The sequence below is a fragment of the Pteropus alecto genome, unplaced genomic scaffold (assembly GCF_000325575.1).
Source record: "Pteropus alecto unplaced genomic scaffold, ASM32557v1 scaffold78, whole genome shotgun sequence".
NCBI lineage: Eukaryota > Metazoa > Chordata > Mammalia > Chiroptera > Pteropodidae > Pteropus > Pteropus alecto.
Genome location: NW_006443124.1, coordinates 6,384,209 through 6,403,838, shown reverse-complemented (window position 1 = coordinate 6,403,838; position 19,630 = coordinate 6,384,209). Strand labels below are relative to the sequence as shown.

At 36.2% G+C, this 19,630-nt stretch overlaps 1 protein-coding gene across 7 annotated transcripts in view; it reads left to right on the top strand.

Moving 5' to 3' along the window:
- Positions 1-19,630, top strand: part of CTNNA1 (catenin alpha 1) — a 301,788-nt gene that overhangs the window by 188,055 nt on the left and 94,103 nt on the right. For all 7 annotated transcript variants that reach the window (XM_025040779.1, XM_015598072.2, XM_025040777.1 and 4 more), the window contains exons 4-6: positions 7,787-7,953; positions 8,473-8,592; positions 17,429-17,698. In XM_025040779.1, the coding sequence (XP_024896547.1) occupies positions 7,787-7,953; positions 8,473-8,592; positions 17,429-17,698 (557 nt within the window). The remainder of the gene's footprint in view (positions 1-7,786; positions 7,954-8,472; positions 8,593-17,428; positions 17,699-19,630) is intronic.

Below are 19,630 nucleotides of genomic sequence, written 5' to 3'. Positions count from 1 at the left end.
AGGGAACTTTAAGGTATTCAAAATCCAGCACTAGATGTTTATTTTCTACTGTGTAAAAAGATTCCAAGCTGTTAAATATGGGGGTGGGGTGATAGAGATGGTGGTTATAATAGATTAACCTGTGATGTTGGTTGCTTGCTCTTTTTTTTCCCCCGCCTTTCCTCTGGCTACTCCTTGGGTAGAATTGAAAATTTTTTAAAACAAAAGTTAATTTTCTTCAGTAAACATGTTTTTGATAGTAAGAGCAAAAGAAGAAAATTAAAATCAGCTATAATTTTGTTACACAGAGATGAAACCAATGGTTAACATTTTGGTCTAGACTTTCAGTTTTCTATGAATATACTCAAGTGGGTAGAAATATGTTTTGCTCCATTTTGTCATTTTTTCACTTAATGGATCCTGAACATTTTTCATTATCATTATTTTCCTACAATGTAATTTTTAATGGCTGGATAATATTCTGTATAGGGTAATATAACTTATGGACGTTATTTTGAACCAGAAAATCAACGAACTCTCTAATGTTATGGCCAGAATTTTATTCAGTTTTCAAAAATTTAGAGAGTATGGTGAAATAAAACAGTTTTTATTTTAAAGACTAAAGCTCTCACTGATAAGTGTAGTATGAAATATTTGAGAAGAAAAAATTTTTAGATATCTAAAATCATTTTGCGATAAAGAGATCAAAGTGACTTGATCAAGAGCATCTGGGAAATCAGTGGGAGAGTAGAGAATCACAATTACACTTATGGCCATGAAGGTGATCCTGATACGAATAATTTCAACATGTTTCAGATGATAAATGTCTTTAACTCTCCTAGAAGCTTCTGTCATTTTGACACAGGACTGTTTTTGCTGGTCCTCATAAGCACATTCAGGTAGATGTCTTAAAATATCTTTCTCTGTTGGATTTGGCAGTTGATAACAAACAATATGCTCTCGTAAAATGTTCTATTAAGGGATGGAGGTAGATGGGGCAAAAGCAGGTCAAATATGTGGTGACAGAAAGAACTCTAACTATGGGAGGTGAATACACAATGCAGTGTATGTATATATATATATGTATGTGTGTATGTGTGTGTGTATATATATATGTATGTGTGTGTGTGTGTGTGTGTGTGTGTGTGTGTATATGCCTTACTGTTAAATTGTACACCTAAAACCTACTGGATTTCATTAACCAATGTCACCATAAAAAAATAAATAAATAGGGGTGGCTCCATAGGGTAATGGTTAGCACGTCTGCTTTACATGCAGAAGGTCCTGGGTTCCTGCCCCAGGTGGAGCTCCAGGTAAGCCAGGTCCACAGTGTGTGCCGCGAGGGCATGCGGGGAGACGCCCTGCCTTCTGAGATCTAGTTCTTAAAAAAGGGAGACAGCAAGGCAGCATCCATAGGTGAGGGGTGGAAGTGGGGCGGGGGTGGAGGGGAATTAAAGAGGAGGAAAAAAATAAATAAAATGTTCTGTTAAGAAATACCTACTTAAGTTCTGTATAATGGTTGAACTATTCCTTCAGCAACTAAACAAAAAATAATGACAATGAGATTGGGATTGCACATGGCCCCCTTATTTTACCTTTTCGCTTATCCATATTTTGGATAACCTTCTTAAGACAGCTGATTTCACAAAGTTTTTATATTTCATAAGATTTGTTAATTTTACTTTTTCTTTTTGCAACGATACTAATAGCCATGATTTTTTTATACCTTAGAAAAAAATTTTATATGTTGACTTTTTCTTGAGTGCTTTAGATTATTCTCTTTTAGGAAACTCTTGAGTTTTATGGATCACAGACATGAATTAAAGATATTTTACATTTTTTTGAGCAAAAACTTTTTTTAAAAAAAGTATAGACATTATCGAAAATTAAAAAAGCACCTTGTGATATACCACCTCTGTTAGTATTTTTGTGTTTATTGGTGTGGGATAGTCTCCCCATCCCACTTCCATGATGTATACATATTGTGATCTCCATTCTCATTGTACGGTATAAATTGTTCTATATCTGCTATTTAAAGTGGAAATTTAAAACCTTTCCATTAATAAAGATACCTGGAGTGGGTAGATTTTGTAATTTATGGAAAATAACCCACATTCCTCTGCTGGACTGTCAAAGTTATCTTTTTTGGACCTAAAGATGGAAAGGTTCTGGCCAAGGAACATATTAGAAGTATCCTTAGTATTAGGGAAGATGTAACTTTGCTCTATTGAGTCTCCTTGGACGACTTCTGAAGGTTGTAGAGATATTTCTATAGCTGGGTATCTGAGGACCTGGGACCCTCTGCTGTGGCATTGTGATTGAGAGCTGTTCTTGTAGTATGACATGGGCTTTTGGGTATGTAAAGTTGTAAATGGAATAGGTGAGGGAGATGACAAGTTCCTCAAAACAGGGAGATACCTCAGGTTGGCATAAGTCCTTTAAAGACACAAACAGCAGATGGAAAAAAAAAAGTAAGGCCCCAGCAAGGAGAACTAAGTCAAGCTTTGTTTGTAGCTATTACCACAGAAGGACCAGTTTTTATTACTTTCTGCACTATGCGACTGGGGTAAAGGAGGCTTCCTCTTTACTGCTTCAACATTACAAATTAAAAGGCAATTTTTCCTCCACCCTTTAGGAAACTTGCTAGCATGACTTTATTTCTAAAAATGGAAGAAACAGTTGGTGTGTGAGCAGTGACCATGTTCTGAATAAATTTAAGGACTGGAGAAAGTAGATGGTGAAGTGGAAGGGGCATGGAAATATTTGTTGAATTTTGCATTTATTACTTCATTTAATTTTTAAAACAACCCAGTGAGGTGAGAGATGAATGGTATTCTGATTTTATGGAAGAGAAAACAGGTAGAGATAAAGCAGCCCAAGGTTGCACAGCTGCCAGATAACAAAGTTGGGATTCAGAGCCAGTTCCAATACCTTGTTTTACATCAGTGTTCTGGGAGAATAGTGTACAGTTGATCCTTGAACAATGCGGGAGTTAGGAGCACTAACCCCCACACAGTCAAATCCATATGTAAGGTTTGATTCCCGCAAAACTTAGTTGTACTTTGGTATCAGTCGGGGATCGGTTCCAGGATCCCTGCACAGATAACAAAATCTGAGGATGCTCAAATCCCTTATATAAAATGGCAAAGATCAATGCATACAGTTGGCCTTCTGCATCTGTGGATTGAAAACAATACAGCTATTTATTGGAAAAAATCTTCATTTAAGTGGGCCTGTGCAAACACTTGTTCAAGGGTCAACTGTATACTCATTAACATTACTTTGTAACATTCCTTGTTTTAAAAGAGCAACATAATAGAATAGCTCATGTTTCCCAGGCTCATCTTAAAAAAGAAAAGCCAAGACTTCTCTTTTTTTATTTTTACTGTTTGTCTCACATACATATCCACACAGTTTTCAAGCCTGTCCTTTCTCAATAACTTTATAAAAAGTTGGATTGCTTTGAAGGGAATTTACTCAAGATATTTGATGCTTCAGAAAGGTCTTGATCTTGCCCTGATCTAATGTAGAACTATGGTTTTTTGGGGGTTTACTTCCTTTACAATTGCCCTTTGTCCTTGTTTTGAACTCCAGAGAAGCTTAACTTTTATCCCTATCTTAGTTAGGGGAGAATGCCAGGGATGGGCATGTTGACAGATCTGATTTCATGGCAGATAGAATATTGGTAGTGGGTTCTCAAGTTTCATCTCCTTTATATCTTAGTTAATACCAGATGTAGTCTAGTTGACTGGAAAATGTTGGGACAAGGCCAGAAGATACTGTTATATTCTCAGCCTTTACTACTACTGACCATGTGACCTTGGACAGCTTGCCTGTCTGCCTCAGTTTTCCCAGTATGCCTTTTTGTATGAGGAAAGAGTACTTTTGATAACTCTTACAAGTATGCTTTAAACTAATTGACAGTTAGATTTTAATGAATTCTTAATTTTTTGTATGTATATTTTTAGTTTCTTAAACATCTCAAGTCAGTCTTAGTTTATGTTGCTTTTACAGAAATGACCGGAGAAGTTTGAGGCCTTCGTTTTTAGCTAGTGGCTTTATTTACATATTTGTTCATAATTTTGTGAGTAGAGAAAAATTTGAATGCTTTAATCCATCATACAGTATGTTTCTAATAGATGTTTTTCTTTACTAATACCATATGCTAGCCCATTGAATTTAAGGATTTGCCATTATTATGGCTGTGAGCTAAAAGAGGTTAGAATGGATGTAAATGTATTTCATTTATTTTGCCTTTTCCTTTCAGTTCCATTTATTTGTTGTCACTTGGCCTGATTATTTTGGAACGATATCATGTTAGCTATCAAAGGCATGAGACTGTTGAAGAGGAACCTGGATGGGAGTTGGTGAAAAATGGGGGATTAATACAGTGAGGTTAAGTGATTAAAATTGAATTTAAAATTATCTACAAGACTTTTCACTTGTCCATTTGTATGTAAGCGAATCACTGAAGAGTTTTGATTTAGATGGACTAGTTTTAAAACACTACTTTAAATTCATTCTTTTTGACCTAATCTGGGCCTTTACTTCTGCTGAACATTTGCTTTCATCTCCACAGCAATCCTGGGAGATAGATACAGACAATCCTCACTTTGCATGGTTCCAGCATGCACAAATACCACATTTTGTTTATCCATTCATTAATTGGGAAATATTTGTGGTGTTTCCACATTTCAGCTATCTTGAATAGTGCTGCTGTGAACATTCATGTATAAGTTTTTGTGTAGACACATGTTTCCAGTTCACTTTGAGTATATTCCTAGGGGTGGAATCGCTGAGTAATATGGTAACTCTACATTTAACCTTTTGAGGAACCCGCAGCAAGACGATTTTCCTAAGTGGCTGCACCATTTTACATTCCCACTCACGGAAATGTAAGTTGCCAATTTTCCACATCTCGCCAACATTTGTTATTCTGTCTTTTTAATTATAGCCATCCTATTGGATACGAAGTGATATTTTATTTTGATATGCACTGCCCTTATGGCTATTGAGGTTGAGCATTTTTTTCATGTGCTTATTAGCCGTTTTATCTTCCTTGGAAAGAGGTGTATATATTTGCTTTGCCTATTTTAAATTGGATTATATTTTTATTGTCGAGTTGTAAGAGTTCTTTATAAATTGTGGATACCAGATCCTTATCACTTTCTTGATAGTGTCCTTTGAAGCATAAAAATTTAAAATTTTGAAGCTGTCTAATCTATTTTGTTCTTCTGTCGCTTGTGCTTTTGGCGTCATAGGAAACCAATCATTGCCTAATCAGAGGTCACGAAGACTTACATCAGTGTTTATTTCTAAGTGTTATATAATTGTAGCTCTTACATTTAGGCTTTTTGACCTTTTTTGAAAGTATATGGTGTGAGGTAGGGATTCAGCTTCTTTCTTTTGCATGAAGATATCCAGTTGTCCTAGCACTGTTGTTGAAAAGACTGTTTTCCCCCTATTGAAGGGTCTTGACAGCCTTGTTGAAAACTGAGTATATTTCTGGATTCTCAGTTTTATTCCATTGATCTGTATATATGGATTTAATTTTGTTCACCAGTTTTCTCTTGGAAATTCCCATCTTCTCTGTTTGACAGTTCATAATCTTGGCTCTTTGTCATAGACTTCCTTCTCACTCCTGAATCCAATCTCAAGGGCTCCAGCTTTTTTTTGTTGTTTGTTTTTAAACTTCCCCTATTTATGTTCACTCATACAGTGCTCTGGCCTCTCTTCTACATCTCAGGACAACCCTAACTTGAAACCTTTAATCTTTGATGCTTTCATTTCCCTTCATATGATTCTTCATAATCAAAGGTTATATTATTTGACCCCTGCCTTTATAATTTATTACTCTTCTTTCCTGGGCGCTCACTGTCGCTTTCTTGCCCATCTCTCTGGTCGAGTTTATTGTATGTACTTTTTTTAGGTTAATCTGTGACTGACTTTGACTTTTTACTCTTCGGCTCAAGGATTCTTCTTTGTACTCTGTCCATGGCCTTTCCATCCTCAACTTCTGCTTCTTCTATACACATCTCTTTCCTTCCAGTTGGCTAAAGAACTCAGCCCCCAGATATGCCTTCTTTTTGTATACCTCAGTTTGATAAGTGGTTATAAGAACATAAGCATCGGCACTACAAATTCTGGCTCTACCATTTACTATTAGGAAATTGTGATTAAGTTAGTTAACCTGGTGAAGGATTTTTTCATTTGTAAGGAAGGACTAATACCACCTATTTTGTTGGTGATTGATAGGATTAAATAAAATATGATAGTGCCATAGAGTGGACATTTATTAAATGTTGTAATCTGTGTTGCTGTTCCTTTTGTTGGGGTGCTAACCCTGTTCTACTGCTGAAAGTCGTTTCTATCTTTCAAGGGTAGAGTCCATTTCATAGTGCTATGTCTTTCATTAAACTGTGGCTGGCATTTCACTTTCCCCCAAACTGGTCCTTAGTTCTTCCTCATTTGAAATCCTACGGTACTTTTTGTCTTTCTTACAGTTTGTTTGTTAAAATGCCACATGATTTCTGTATGATCACATCCTCTTTTCTGGATTATAAACCATTTGAAAGCAGGCATAGTCTTGTTCAGCTTTGTATCCCTGGCAGTGGATTACTTGTTTGTATAGTAAGCTCTCAACAAATAGGTAAGATTCTATTTATTGTATAAGGCCAATATCTCTTGTTTAATATCTCTTGTAATATTAACATTGTTTAAGGCAAATATCTTTTTCTGCAAGGCTTTTAAGACAACTTCTTCCATGAGTAAATAGCTTTTCCTATTATCTTCCCTTAGTACCTTGTCCACAGGACTATTGTAATTCTGATTGCATTGTAATCCTCCCTAATTTGCAAGCCCTTTGAGTACGGATGCCTTGTCCTAATTAGCTTTTAATTGTTTGCTTGTCTGTCTTCCCCCCTCTATAGACCTCCATGAGGACACCAACTGATTTCTTGAGTACTATGTCACTGGCACCTAATATGGTTTTTGATGTATAGTGGGTGCTCACTATTTGTTAAATAGATAAGTAAATAAGCTCTTTCTTTTTAAGTACCATAAGATTGTTGTATATCCACATAATGATTGCCACATATCCGTATCTTCCTATGTCTGTATCTTACATTGAGGAAAACTTTTAACTATGAAATTCTTCATTGCGAGTTATTTCTGACTTTACAAATACGCTTGTCTTTGTTATTAGTATATATGGTGCTTCTAAGCCAAATTAATATATGAATCTTAGGGTGAATTTAACTAGATACTTATTGTTGAGCATTTGAACTGTTGACAGTGTTTTACTATGAGGAAAATGAATGAGTCTGACTGAATGATGTCTTTTCACATACCAGTGAGTCTCTTTTAGAGCTGTACACATAAGATAGTCGAGATGGTTGATGAACTGTGGTGGTCCTACACAATGGTTCCTGTATTTCTGTGTCATTCTGTGGATGTGAGGATAGATTGCATTAGATCCATTTTTTCTCCCACTCAAATCTTGGATTTATTTTCATTAGGATACATATAATGTTCCTTTTGGGGAAAGTGTATTATTAGATCAATGGAAAGAAGTATTTTTAAGGATCTTGATATATAGTGCCAAATCCAGATATTGTGCTTTTACCAGCAACATATGAGGGTGCTTTTCTTAGTAACAGCTATAACACAATAAAAGAAAAAACAAAAATAAAAACACTTAAACTAAATTCCATGCATAAAATATACAAAGTTTGAACTATTTTTATTTTTTAAATGTAGAGCAGCTATTTGACTCATTCCTCCTATTTGTTTCTTTTCTGTGAAACAGGTGATTTGATGAAGAGTGCTGCGGGAGAGTTTGCGGATGATCCCTGCTCTTCTGTGAAGCGTGGCAACATGGTTCGGGCAGCTCGAGCTTTGCTCTCTGCTGTTACCCGGTTGCTTATTTTGGCCGACATGGCAGATGTCTACAAATTACTTGTTCAGCTGAAAGTTGTAAGTATAGGCCTATGTCTGTAATTTATACTCTGTATCACAGTGAGATTACTACTGTCCAAACTTAGTTCAACATTCGTTAGGATTTGGTTTGGTTTTGAATTTGGTTCACCTAACTGGACCAAGAATGTTTTTGTTTAATTTCCACTTCTCTATTCCAAGTTTACCATCATACTGGCTCTGCTGTGAGCCATTGTTGGCTTGGTTCTCATGAAGAACTTGTAACAAATGTATTGTTTTGTCTCCTTCCTTTTTTGCAGTAGTGATTAAACATTTCCTTATATTAGAGTTCCTGAGTTTTGAGAAACCAAGATATATTAAATTGTGTCCTTTTATACAGAAGTCAGTAATGTCATCCTTTGCAGTAGCAGCCGCTCAAATGTTTGAGGGCCTTATAAACTTAAGAGAGTTTGGATTGCTATCATAGTATTTATTAAAAGGAATTAAAAATTCTTGACCACCTTTATATACAGATTTATATTGTTTAGAATTTTTCTTTTCGGGGCATATGCTTAATAGGTTGAAGATGGTATCTTGAAACTGAGGAATGCTGGCACTGAACAAGACTTAGGAATACAGTATAAAGCCCTGAAACCTGAAGTGGATAAGCTGAACATTATGGCAGCCAAAAGACAACAGGTACAGTCATGATTTGTTTATATTATTATCTAGTGTTTATATTATTTATATAAGTTGTTTACATTATTACCTAGTGGGAAAAATCCACTTTGTCAGAGTTTTCTGAGGGTACCAATACCTCCTTCTGCCAATATAGTTCCATTAAAACATTTAATTTACAAAATATCCTTTCAATATTATGTTTTCAATAAAGCTATAATTAAGTTACAGTCATGTTATGCTCCTATTGTAAATCCTGTAAAAATTTTAGTTTAAGTAGCTTGGCAATTAGTGATAGTATAGGAGAGTTGATAGGCCTTTGTTAGGTTCATTCAAGGATTATTAATGTGAGTTCATGACAGAGTTTAATTCAGATCTTTAAAAACCTTAAACCAGTTAAACCATATTGGAATTACTTCTATATCAGAAAGTATCTCTTCCTTTCCCCTATATTTTGTTACTTTTTAAGTATATTTTACATCCATGGGTTCGGAATCAGTGGAAGAGGAGGGCCAAATGTAGTTATATGTAGATTTTCAACTGGAGCCATGGGTTGACACTCCTAACCCCTGCATTGTTCAAGAGTCAACTATATTTCTTATTAATCACTATTAGTAGTTTTCCATGGTGTTATGAGTTTGTGTTATATGGCATGTGGATCAGTATTATTTCCAAGCTTTGCTAGCCTTTTGACATTTTTTTGCTGTTGGGGTGCTTTAAGATCTTCCCTGTGTTCTTCCTATTGGATGATGTGTGTTAGATGTGTGTTCTGTATCGGGGATGCATATATCACCATTTAGCTTATAACTTTCATAGTCCTGATCAAGCTTTTAATTCTTATTTTTAAAGAAGCCCTGAAAATGTGAATTCTTATTGTTAGCCAATACCTATATCAGTTAGGATATTTTACATTGCGGTTCACAGAAAACCCAGCTCCAAAACTGCTTGAACAATGGGGAGTTTATTTTCTCACTAATTAGAAGTCTGAGTTATGTTTTCTGACTTCAGAGTTGTTAAATTTATAAGGCTTTACAATATCATCAAGGATCCAGGTTCTTGACATTTTCCAGCACTCTACCAACTTCAGTGTGCCTGGCACTGGTTGGCTGCAGAAGCCCTAGGCTTGACATTTGCACAAATCAATATGTAGGGGGAAAAAAGGATTGTCTTTATAAGCAAACGATGCAGAAGCCCCTAACAGATTTGACCTAAATCTGAATTGTATAACATGGCTATTCCTCACTAATCATTGGTAAGAGGAAAGTGGTTACCGTGACTTAGTCCTGCCATCTGGTCTGTGATGGGGGTAGCCTTCCCGAGGACAGGAACACACAACAGAGCTTTGACAGGCACGAGGAAAAAGGGGTCAGTATTATAACTGTCCAATATATGACAGCCTCAGCTTTGGAGACTTTCTAGTAACTTTTATTTGGTTATTTTTATATTAATATAAAAACTACCCCACAAAGTTGAGAGGATTAAATTCAATAATGTGTGTAAAGTATTTAATATAGTACCAGACACTAAGTAGGCCCTCAGTATTGGGCAGTTGGTGGATAGTAGTTATTGCTCATATTTCAAGTTGTAAGATGTGATCAGACTGAATCTGCACATACACGAACCTGGTTTTATATTTCAAGTACTTAATTTTACACATGATAATATGACTAGATTTGGTGAACTGTCTGAGTAATTTAGGGTATGTTCAATGTGCCTTCCCCTACCCCCCCCCCATCGGCTTTATTGAAACATAATAGACAATCAGTTGTTTGTATTTACTTTGTATAATTCAGTGTGTGTTTTTTTCAAGTATAGTTGGCATACAATAATAGTTTCAGTTGTACAGCATAGCGATTAGAGATATAACTTACAAAGTGATCAGCCCACTAAATCTAGCACTTCTCTTCCCCTTACATATTTATTACAATATTGTTAACTATTTTCCTTATGCTACACTTTATATCTCCATGTCTATTTTATAACTATCCATTTGTACTTCTTCATCCCTTTACTCTTTTTCGCTGTTCCCCCAACCTCCCTCCCATCTCGTAGCCCTCAAAATATTCTCTGTCTATGAGTTTATTTCCATTTTTGGTGTTTATTTTGTTCTTCAGATTCCACATTTACGTGAAATCATGTGATACTTGATTTATTCAGCACAATACCCTCTAAGTCCATCAAGGCAATATCTTTTTCCATCCCCTTCCTTTTTGTCTGTGTGTGTCTTTTAATCTGAAGTGAGTCTCTTCTGGCAGCACATGCAGAGGTCTTGTTTTATTATCCATTTAGCTGCTCTGTCTTTTGGTTGGAGCACAATTCTTTTCCATTCGATGTACTTGTTGATAGGAATGTAGTTATTATTACCATTCTTTTTTCATGATTTTGATACATGTTTTTTATTCTTAAAGCAGTCCCTCCAACATTTCCTGTAATACTGACTTGGTGTTGATAAATTCCTTTAGCTTATTTTAGTCTGGGAAGCTCTTTATCTGTCCTTCGACTCTAAATGATAGCTTTTCTGGATAAAGTATTCTCGATTGTAGATCCTGGGTTTTCATCATGTTGAATATTTTGTGCCAGCCCTTCTGTTTGCATAGTTTCTTTTGAGAAATCTGCTGCCAGTATTATGGGTGCTCCCTTCTAGGTAACTAACTACTTTTCTCTTGCTGCTTTTAAGATTCTTTCTTTGTCTTTAACCTTTGGTATTTTAATTATAATGTGTCTTGGTTTGGGGCTGTTTGGGTTAATCTTTTTTGGGACTCTTGAGCTTCCTGGAGTTGTATGTCTATTTCCTTCAACAAGTTAGGGAAGTTTTCCATCATTATTTCTTCAAATAGCTTTTCATCATCTCTCTCTCCTCCTTCAAGTACCCCTATGACACGGATGTTTTTACATTTAATTTGTCCCATAGGCTCCTTAAATTATTATAGTCTTGACTTCTTTTTTCTTGCCATTCTGATTGGGTGTCCTTGGCTTCTCCATCTTCTATATCAGTGGTTTGATCCTTTTCTTCATCTACTCCGTTGATTTTCTCTAATAAACTTTTCACCTAAGATGATGTATTCTTCATTTCTGACTGGTTCCCTTTTATAATTTACATTTCCATTTTTATATTTTTTACCTCTTTTTTAAAGTTCTCTCTGAGTTCATCTACACTTCCCCTAAGTTCAATGAGCATCTTTATAACCAGTGTTTTGAACTCTGCATCTTTTAGATTGTTTGACTCCATTTTTCTTTGATCTCATACGGTTTCTGCTTCTTTGTCTTCCCATTTTGTTGCTGTGTCCGCACACTGGAAGGACACAGAGGAACAATGGATACTGCCAGCACTTCTACTTAGGAGAAAGCCTTGCCTCTGGCCCTTGTTCCAACCACTCAGTGTCCCCCTGTAAGTCCCTGGTGCCCCCATACCCTCCCTGCCACCAGCAGCCAACCAGATGCTGGTACTCAGAGCGAGTGAGTCCATCACCACGTAAGTCCGGTCGCAGTCACAGCCCTTTCTAAAGGAACATCTGCAGCTGCCGTAGCTGTCACATTCATCCGCTCTGGATGGGGCAGCCTCGCATCTTCACCTCCTCCTACCACTGCAAGTGATTTCTTATTTTTCTCCCTAGTTGTAGGGCTTCTGTTCATCTAGACCCCAGGCGACTCTGCTTGCTATTTGTTCTGTGTTTTTGTCTCAACTTTGATTTGGTTGCAAGAGGGGATTGAACAAAGCCTCTATCATCTACACCATTTTGCCCGGGCTCTCAGTGTGCTTTTAGCATTTATCCTTGTATTGGTCTATGTCTTCATCATGTAATCAAAAGTAATTTTTTCTTTTTGCTGGGGCTGATTGACCCTTAGAAGAACTTGTATATGATAGTATGGTAATTCTATAAATATGGCAAGCTGGCCAAATTATGTTCACAATTTATTTTACTTAATGTTCTTGATGTAAGTTCTCATTTGAATACACGAAATGTTAGTTATATTTTAAATATAGTTTGTCAAATAGTTCACCCACTGTCTTAAAACCCATTCAGATCTTGGTTTATGAAGACTTAATATTATTTGAGGAAAGTGAGAACATTTAGACTGACAATATTGCATATCTTTGTAAAATGGCGGAAGAAGTAAATTGATGATGTTCTTGAGATAAAACATAATAGTCCAGAATTTTGTATGCTGTTGGACAGATTTCTGGGAAATGCTGCCTGAGTTTTAATTCTGTGTGTCATGAATCTGTGAAGAGTTCTTTAAACATAATCTGTGATGTATTTTTTTTTAAAAGATAGTAAATTTCAAACATTTCCAAAATAAAATGTTGCAGAAATCTTGAAGTTGTTAGTTAACTTGCCCTAGATGATCTTGTGTTTGCCCCTTCATATCTGTTTTCTGCTCTTGTTTACCCTGTTCTCTGCCACAGGAACCTGACCTGTCTGTATCGCATCCAGGGGGCTCCTTTGCCTTCTGGCTGGTGGTTGGGTTAGTCAGTAGGAGATCAGAGGACTTAGGAGAGTGAGGCTGGGGTTTTAGTACCCTGGTTCCCTCCCTGTTGATTTCCCTGGGTAGCTAAATATAGTTCCTGTTGGATGGTATTTCTTATACATCTTGCTCCCTGGATTCTGGTGACTGCTGCCTCCTCTTGTCTCTTCGGGCCCGAGTGCCCTAACAGCCCGTATTTTGCCTGTATTTTCTTGTATTTTGCCCATACCTTTGAAGCATAGGTTCTAAACCATCTTTGAATTACACCATTTGATTTTACTATCTGTTTACTGCTGGTGTGTCAAGTGACACCTGTTCCCATTTTAAAGTTTGTCTTGGGTTTACAGTATATCATGATTGTTTATAGTTTCCTTGGGCCTAATTCCTTGGACCTTTAGCCTTAGCCTCCTACAATAGAATCCATTGAGTAGGCTGACTGTGTGCCTCTTGTTCATAAATGGCTTTTAATAAGATCTGGGCCTTGGTGTATATTCCTTTAAATTAGTGTTTTTGGAGGTATTAGACTAATACTCATTTTATCCTAAGGTCTCAGCCTGGTGGAAATTTCATTCTCCATTTTCGATATGGCCCACTGACCTCCTTCAGTAACGGGGCTTGTTTTTCCACATTGTGTGTTTTCTGGCCGAATTCCTATATGCTCTATGCTCTGACTGTTTTCACTTTTGACTTTTTCTTCTCTCCCCAGGCATGGTGTGTAATAATTTACTTCCTCATTGAGCTTCTTATCTTTGCAAGCAGCCCTAATTCAGAAAAGGGGTATTTCCTCAAGAGTAGTATTTGAGTTTGATGTGTACTGGCTCCTTTAGCCCCCTTAGTATCATTTAAGCAGCAGCCACCTATTGAGGAAACGCTAAATCTCATAAGGTCTTCAGGTTCTCTGGAGTTTTTGTTCTTTAAGGTTTTTCCGGGACATGGTGTGGTGTTGGTGGTGAGGATGTTGCTGAAAATAATGAATAACTCTAAAAAGGTGTTTACTGTGTGCTGAATACTGTTATAAGCCCTTTATAAACACAAACTCATTTAATCTTCACTAAATAGTATAAAGTAGATACTATGATCAGATATTAATTTCTACAGATGAAGGGAACCGTAGCATAGAGAGGTTAAATAATTTGGCAAGGCCATTCGTCTAGTAAGTTGTGGAGCCAGGTTTTGAACTCAGACTGTCTGGCTGTAGAGGAGAGGGATTCTGCTTGTTTAAATTGCTACTATAATCCTCAGTGCTTAGAACATTGCCTGGATACAGTAGTGTTCAATATTTATTTAACGAATGAATGAATAAGCCACTTTGCCGTACTACATGTGCATCCTGGAATAGAATTCTGAGTGTGGCCCTAATCTGTTACTTTCTTGGGCTGGAATATTTTTTGCTGACTAGAATTTCTATTTGGTTGCAGGCTTTTCTTTGGTGATAAGAGTGAAACATATGACAAGAGGTTGGGATGGGCTGACTGAGTTCCTGTGAGCAGGACTACCTCTGCCTCACATTGTCAACTCTGGTTCCCTAGTGTGCTAGAGATGGAAAACTTTGATGTTTATATTTCCCCACTGGGTATATAGAGCTTGTTGAGATGTTTTGTAAAACTATAATTCTTCTTACCTAGTCTCTGAACTCTGACTTTCACAGTTATTTTTCTGAAAACTTGAACAGACACATAGGTAATGTTTTATGTGTAAATAATCTGGACTGGTTGGATTTGACTATGGACCATTTCTTTAAATATAGTCATTTGAGTCCAAGATAAGACATCCGATCAAATGTATGCATGGCTACAATTTTACAGTAAGAGGGAAATGAGAGGAAACTTTCATTTGAATTTCCAGCTCTTGGTAAGAGTGTTATAGATTGCTTAGAAGTTAGCTTCTGTTTCTTGGTCATTGCATGTGATGGTTAGTTCAAATTATATTGAAAGCAGTCATTTCCTCCTTATGTTTTCTGTTTGACTGTTCCTAAGTCTGCCTGAAACATAACTGGATGAATGAAGTTGAGGAATCATGAAGGCTAAAGTAGACCAAAGGCCTCTTAATTTCATAAGTAATTATTATATTGCTTAATAGCTCACCTTTTCCATTAATCTGTATTACTTATAAACACTATTTTGAAAAGAATACTTACGATTGATCATTATTCTTTATAGTAAATAGTGCTGCTTTATGATAGTGTCCATTTTCTTATCTGTACTTCATAAAATCTAGGTTTTTTTGTGCTGCAGCAAAAGCAGTTCTAAAGTGAGAGAGAACTCTTTAGCAGTTTGGACAAGTGATAATATTTAGCTGTTATTTTCATCATAGATTAAAATATGTTCCCCGATACTTGGTAAATAGGATTGTATCAGAGATACATTGTAGTGAGGGCAAGATATTTAGAAAATGCCACACAGAACAGGCACCAGCTACTTACTTAAGCATAATGGTTAACCCTAGCCCCATGTCAGCTTGAGTCTTGAGATGATCATCAGTTCTCTTAAGTCCATGGAGTCCTGTTTCTGAATACTTAATCTAATGTAGTCTTTGGCAAGGCAGACGTTTATCATACCAGGCCATGCAGTGGTGGCTCTAGGAGAGTCGTGTTGAATAGTAATTTTGACACTATTAACTTCAGGTGACCACAAGTGTCTTTGGTAACCTTTACAAGAGGCTATACTGATTCTAGGTTACAGATACTTAGGAAGAATGCCAAAGCTATTGCAAAGCATTTTATAAAACAGGACAATACAAGCCCTTAAGGCATATGCTTCCCTAGAAGACTTAAAGTCCTTGAGGTTGTGGTGAAGGCAAGACATTTAGAAAATGCTACTCTGAACTTGTGCACCAGCTATTTAAGCATAATGGTTAGCCTCAGCGCTCTGTCATAGATGAGTCTTGAAATGATCACTGATTCTCTAAATCCATAGGGTCCCATTTCTGAATGTTTAGCCTAATATACTGTGCTGCAGGGCATTTGGAGTGCTGTGAGCTGTTATTTGCAAATTCAGTTTCTAAATGAGAAGAGAATTCTAGTAGGAGAAGAAAGCTGTCATATTATACGAAGTTTGAATAAAGATGCAAACCTAAAATATATAGTGAGATGAAGTGTCAGAAAAAGGCAGCCAGTTTGGTGTCTCTGATTTTTAATTAGGAATTCATCTAGAAAGATGAGCCATTAAATAGCTAAGTCAGACTTTGAATAATTGACTTCGGTCTTCTAAGTTTAGTCAGTTTTCTCTTACATGTTTACACAGTTAAATTTGTACTCTAGGATTCAGTTGGTGACATTAACATTGAAATTCTACGATCACACATAAAATAGAGTTGGAACAGCTCTGGGGTCATTTAGAGTTATCACATATTTCTCTTCTGTGGTGATGATCCACATTTACTGAAGACATCTTTTTGATCCACATTTATTAAAGACTTATTATTATTATTATTTTTACTTTTAGTATTTTCAATAACAGTGGGATACCAGATGTACACCCTACCCATCTTACTTGTTGTTGATATCACTTATTTGTCACTTAGCATATTCACTTGTTCTATCAAATAGATGCTAGTAGTGGAAACCATACCAGGAACCTCAAATCCTTTTTACTGTAGTTTATAATTATGGGATAGAAGAAATTGAAAAAAGATAGTTTCACTTATGACCACATGTATATAGAGTGTTACAAAGAAATACAGACCTTTTGGTTTACAGTCATGGAGCACATGAACCTTAGCTTTGCCTAATGACTCATGTCCTAAGGTAGTCTTTGGGGTAGGGGAAAGGTGGGGGACATGTTGTGTACTTGAGAGAATAGCCTGCCACATCCTTACCTTACTGGTCTGCATAGTTCGTGAACACCTGTGGTTTCCCATTCCAGATTTCACAGAATTATTCTAATGAATTTTTGTAATTTAATAAAAAAGACACCCTCATAATCTTACTCTGTTTAAATGTGCCTGAATGATTTTTCTATTTTGGTTGGAATAGGTACATATGTCTTTATATAGTCATAATCAAGGTGCTAGTCAGTTTTATGTTTTGCTTTTTATTTAGTGCTGTGCTAGGTACTTGACATGCATTATCCCATTTAATCCTCAAGACAATTATGAGAGGTACTGTTATTGATCCTACTTTACAGAAGGTGAAACTGACCATGGAGAGTTAAAATAGGATCACAATAGCGAGGAAAAAGTAGTACTGGAGATCGAAATTCAGGTCTGTGTGGTTTGGAAAATTTGATACTAAACCATACTGCCTCCATAGCGATGAACTTTCAAGCCAGACTTAATGAAAATATTGTGTCTAATTAGTAGAAAGCCTTAACTTTTCAATATTTACCGACAAAATTTTATGTGAATTGATCCACGTAAAGACTGTTCCGATTTCTTGTTTTACTCTTTATAGGAATTGAAAGATGTGGGTCATCGTGATCAGATGGCTGCAGCTAGAGGAATCCTGCAGAAAAACGTTCCGATCCTCTATACTGCATCCCAGGCATGCCTACAGCACCCTGATGTTGCAGCCTATAAGGCCAACAGAGACCTGATATACAAGCAGCTACAACAGGCAGTCACAGGCATTTCCAATGCAGCCCAGGCCACTGCTTCAGACGATGCCTCCCAGCACCAGGGTGGAGGAGGAGGAGAATTGGCCTATGCGCTCAACAACTTTGATGTAAGTTAAGCTTGGTAAGAAACTTTAGGCTCTTGACCATCTCCCAAAGTTAACAGATTTCTGGGGAAATGTGATCAAGCTTTCTGATGAAAGCTCACTTTCTACTTAGATTTGCAATCCAAGTTTAAAGAACTTTTTTGAATCATTTGTCTACTTGACTTGGCTGAAAGCATTTATCCTTTCTTTCCTTTTTTAGTTTGAGTTAAACTTCTGAGTTCTTATGTAATTTGTGTTTCCTATGAGGTCATTCTTTATTGGGGATATATGAGTTCAGTTCATTTCAACCAAGATTTTAACCTTCTGGCAGATATAAAAGCTATGAGATACAGAGGCAAAGTACACATAGACTCACAGTCTGGTGAGAGATATAGACATTATAAGTGACTACAACAGAAGTGCCATCATAGTTTTACTAGTGTAGATTTACTTCTCATTACTAAATTGTAATAGACAAAACTTAATCAAGTGGAAGCAAATTTGGAATTAAAATATTTTCTTAGCATAATGCCATTATAATTACCTTTTATAGATGATTCCTATACATCCTGTGTACATGCTGTCCTTCGCATCTATTCTAATCTTAATTTTGGGGGGTTTTGTCTTAAAATTTTTTACCCACAATGCCTCATGGCTTCCAGTAGATGGCAGCAGTTTAAGAGTTTTTTTTTTTAGGGTTTTTTTTTTTTTAATCAACTAATTATTGGGTTAATTTTTAAATTTTTAATTAACATAAAGGAAAATTGCTTTCCAGGGCCAGCATCTTTTCACAAGTGGATATGCTTTGAAGTAAAGAATCAGTATAATGGAGTGCATTATAGTTTTTTCTTGCCTTTACCTTTTCTTTCCTTTGTCTCATCCCTTTACTTTGGCTTGGGTCACTGATCCTTGCCAATATGCATGGCTGATTTCAGACTTCTCATAAATCGTAAAAACAGTGCAATGTTAAGCCTGAAGAATGATATTAGAACTAAATTTTTACTTTTGAACCTTAAACATTACATGACTTTATAGCAGACTGTTAAGATGCATATTGCAATTTACTAGCACTGTTGTTCCCCCACCTCTCCCCTCTACAAATTTGGCAATATTAGATATTGGCCCTTTTCAAAGCAATAAGGGTTACATTTTGCTCAAAGTGAGTAATATTTATCAGAGGCTACTTAATTCATAAATGATGATGTTGGACTAAATGACCACAGGACAATTGTAACTCTATGACTCTATTAAAATTCTGTGACCATTCTCATTCCTGATTCCTATTAGTCAGAGCACATTGTATATTCACTTTTGACCAGAGAAATCTTGCAAACTTAATCTGGTTAAAAAAAAAAAAAAGATGATGAGCTAAAATGTAGATTAGTAACAAACTCAAGGTACTGCATGCTAAATTTTGAAACTGAGGGTTCTTTCGGAAGGGAAACAAGAAATGTATACTTATTAGAGAAAGGCAGGCTTTTTAGAGAAAAACCTTGGCATTTCAGTTGAAATCAATAAAATAGTCCCCATAAAGAAAAAGGCACAGTACTTGCACAGACATTTACTAGTGTAAGGATAAATTGTATCAAGTGGAGAAGTTGATGACAGAATAGCTGCTGTTCTGGGTGCAGCTGTACCTATAGCTTACTTTTGACTTGCCCTCACTTATCACTGGTAAAGCTGAATTTAAATGGAGTCAGAGAATTGAAGGGGAGACAGAAAAAGGATTTATTCTTATTGGAGCTGTTACATCATAGAGTGGCTTTGTTGGATATTGCTAATATCTCTTATAGAATACCTGGAGGTTTTTGAGCAAAGAAAGTCTCAAATTTAAACATAACAGGATAAATTTGAGACTGAATTGTTCATAAAATTTGATGAGATATGTAAGGTGAGGAAAATAGATTGAAATTAATTATAAATGGATTTCTTTCTGAAACTTTGCGGCCAGAAATC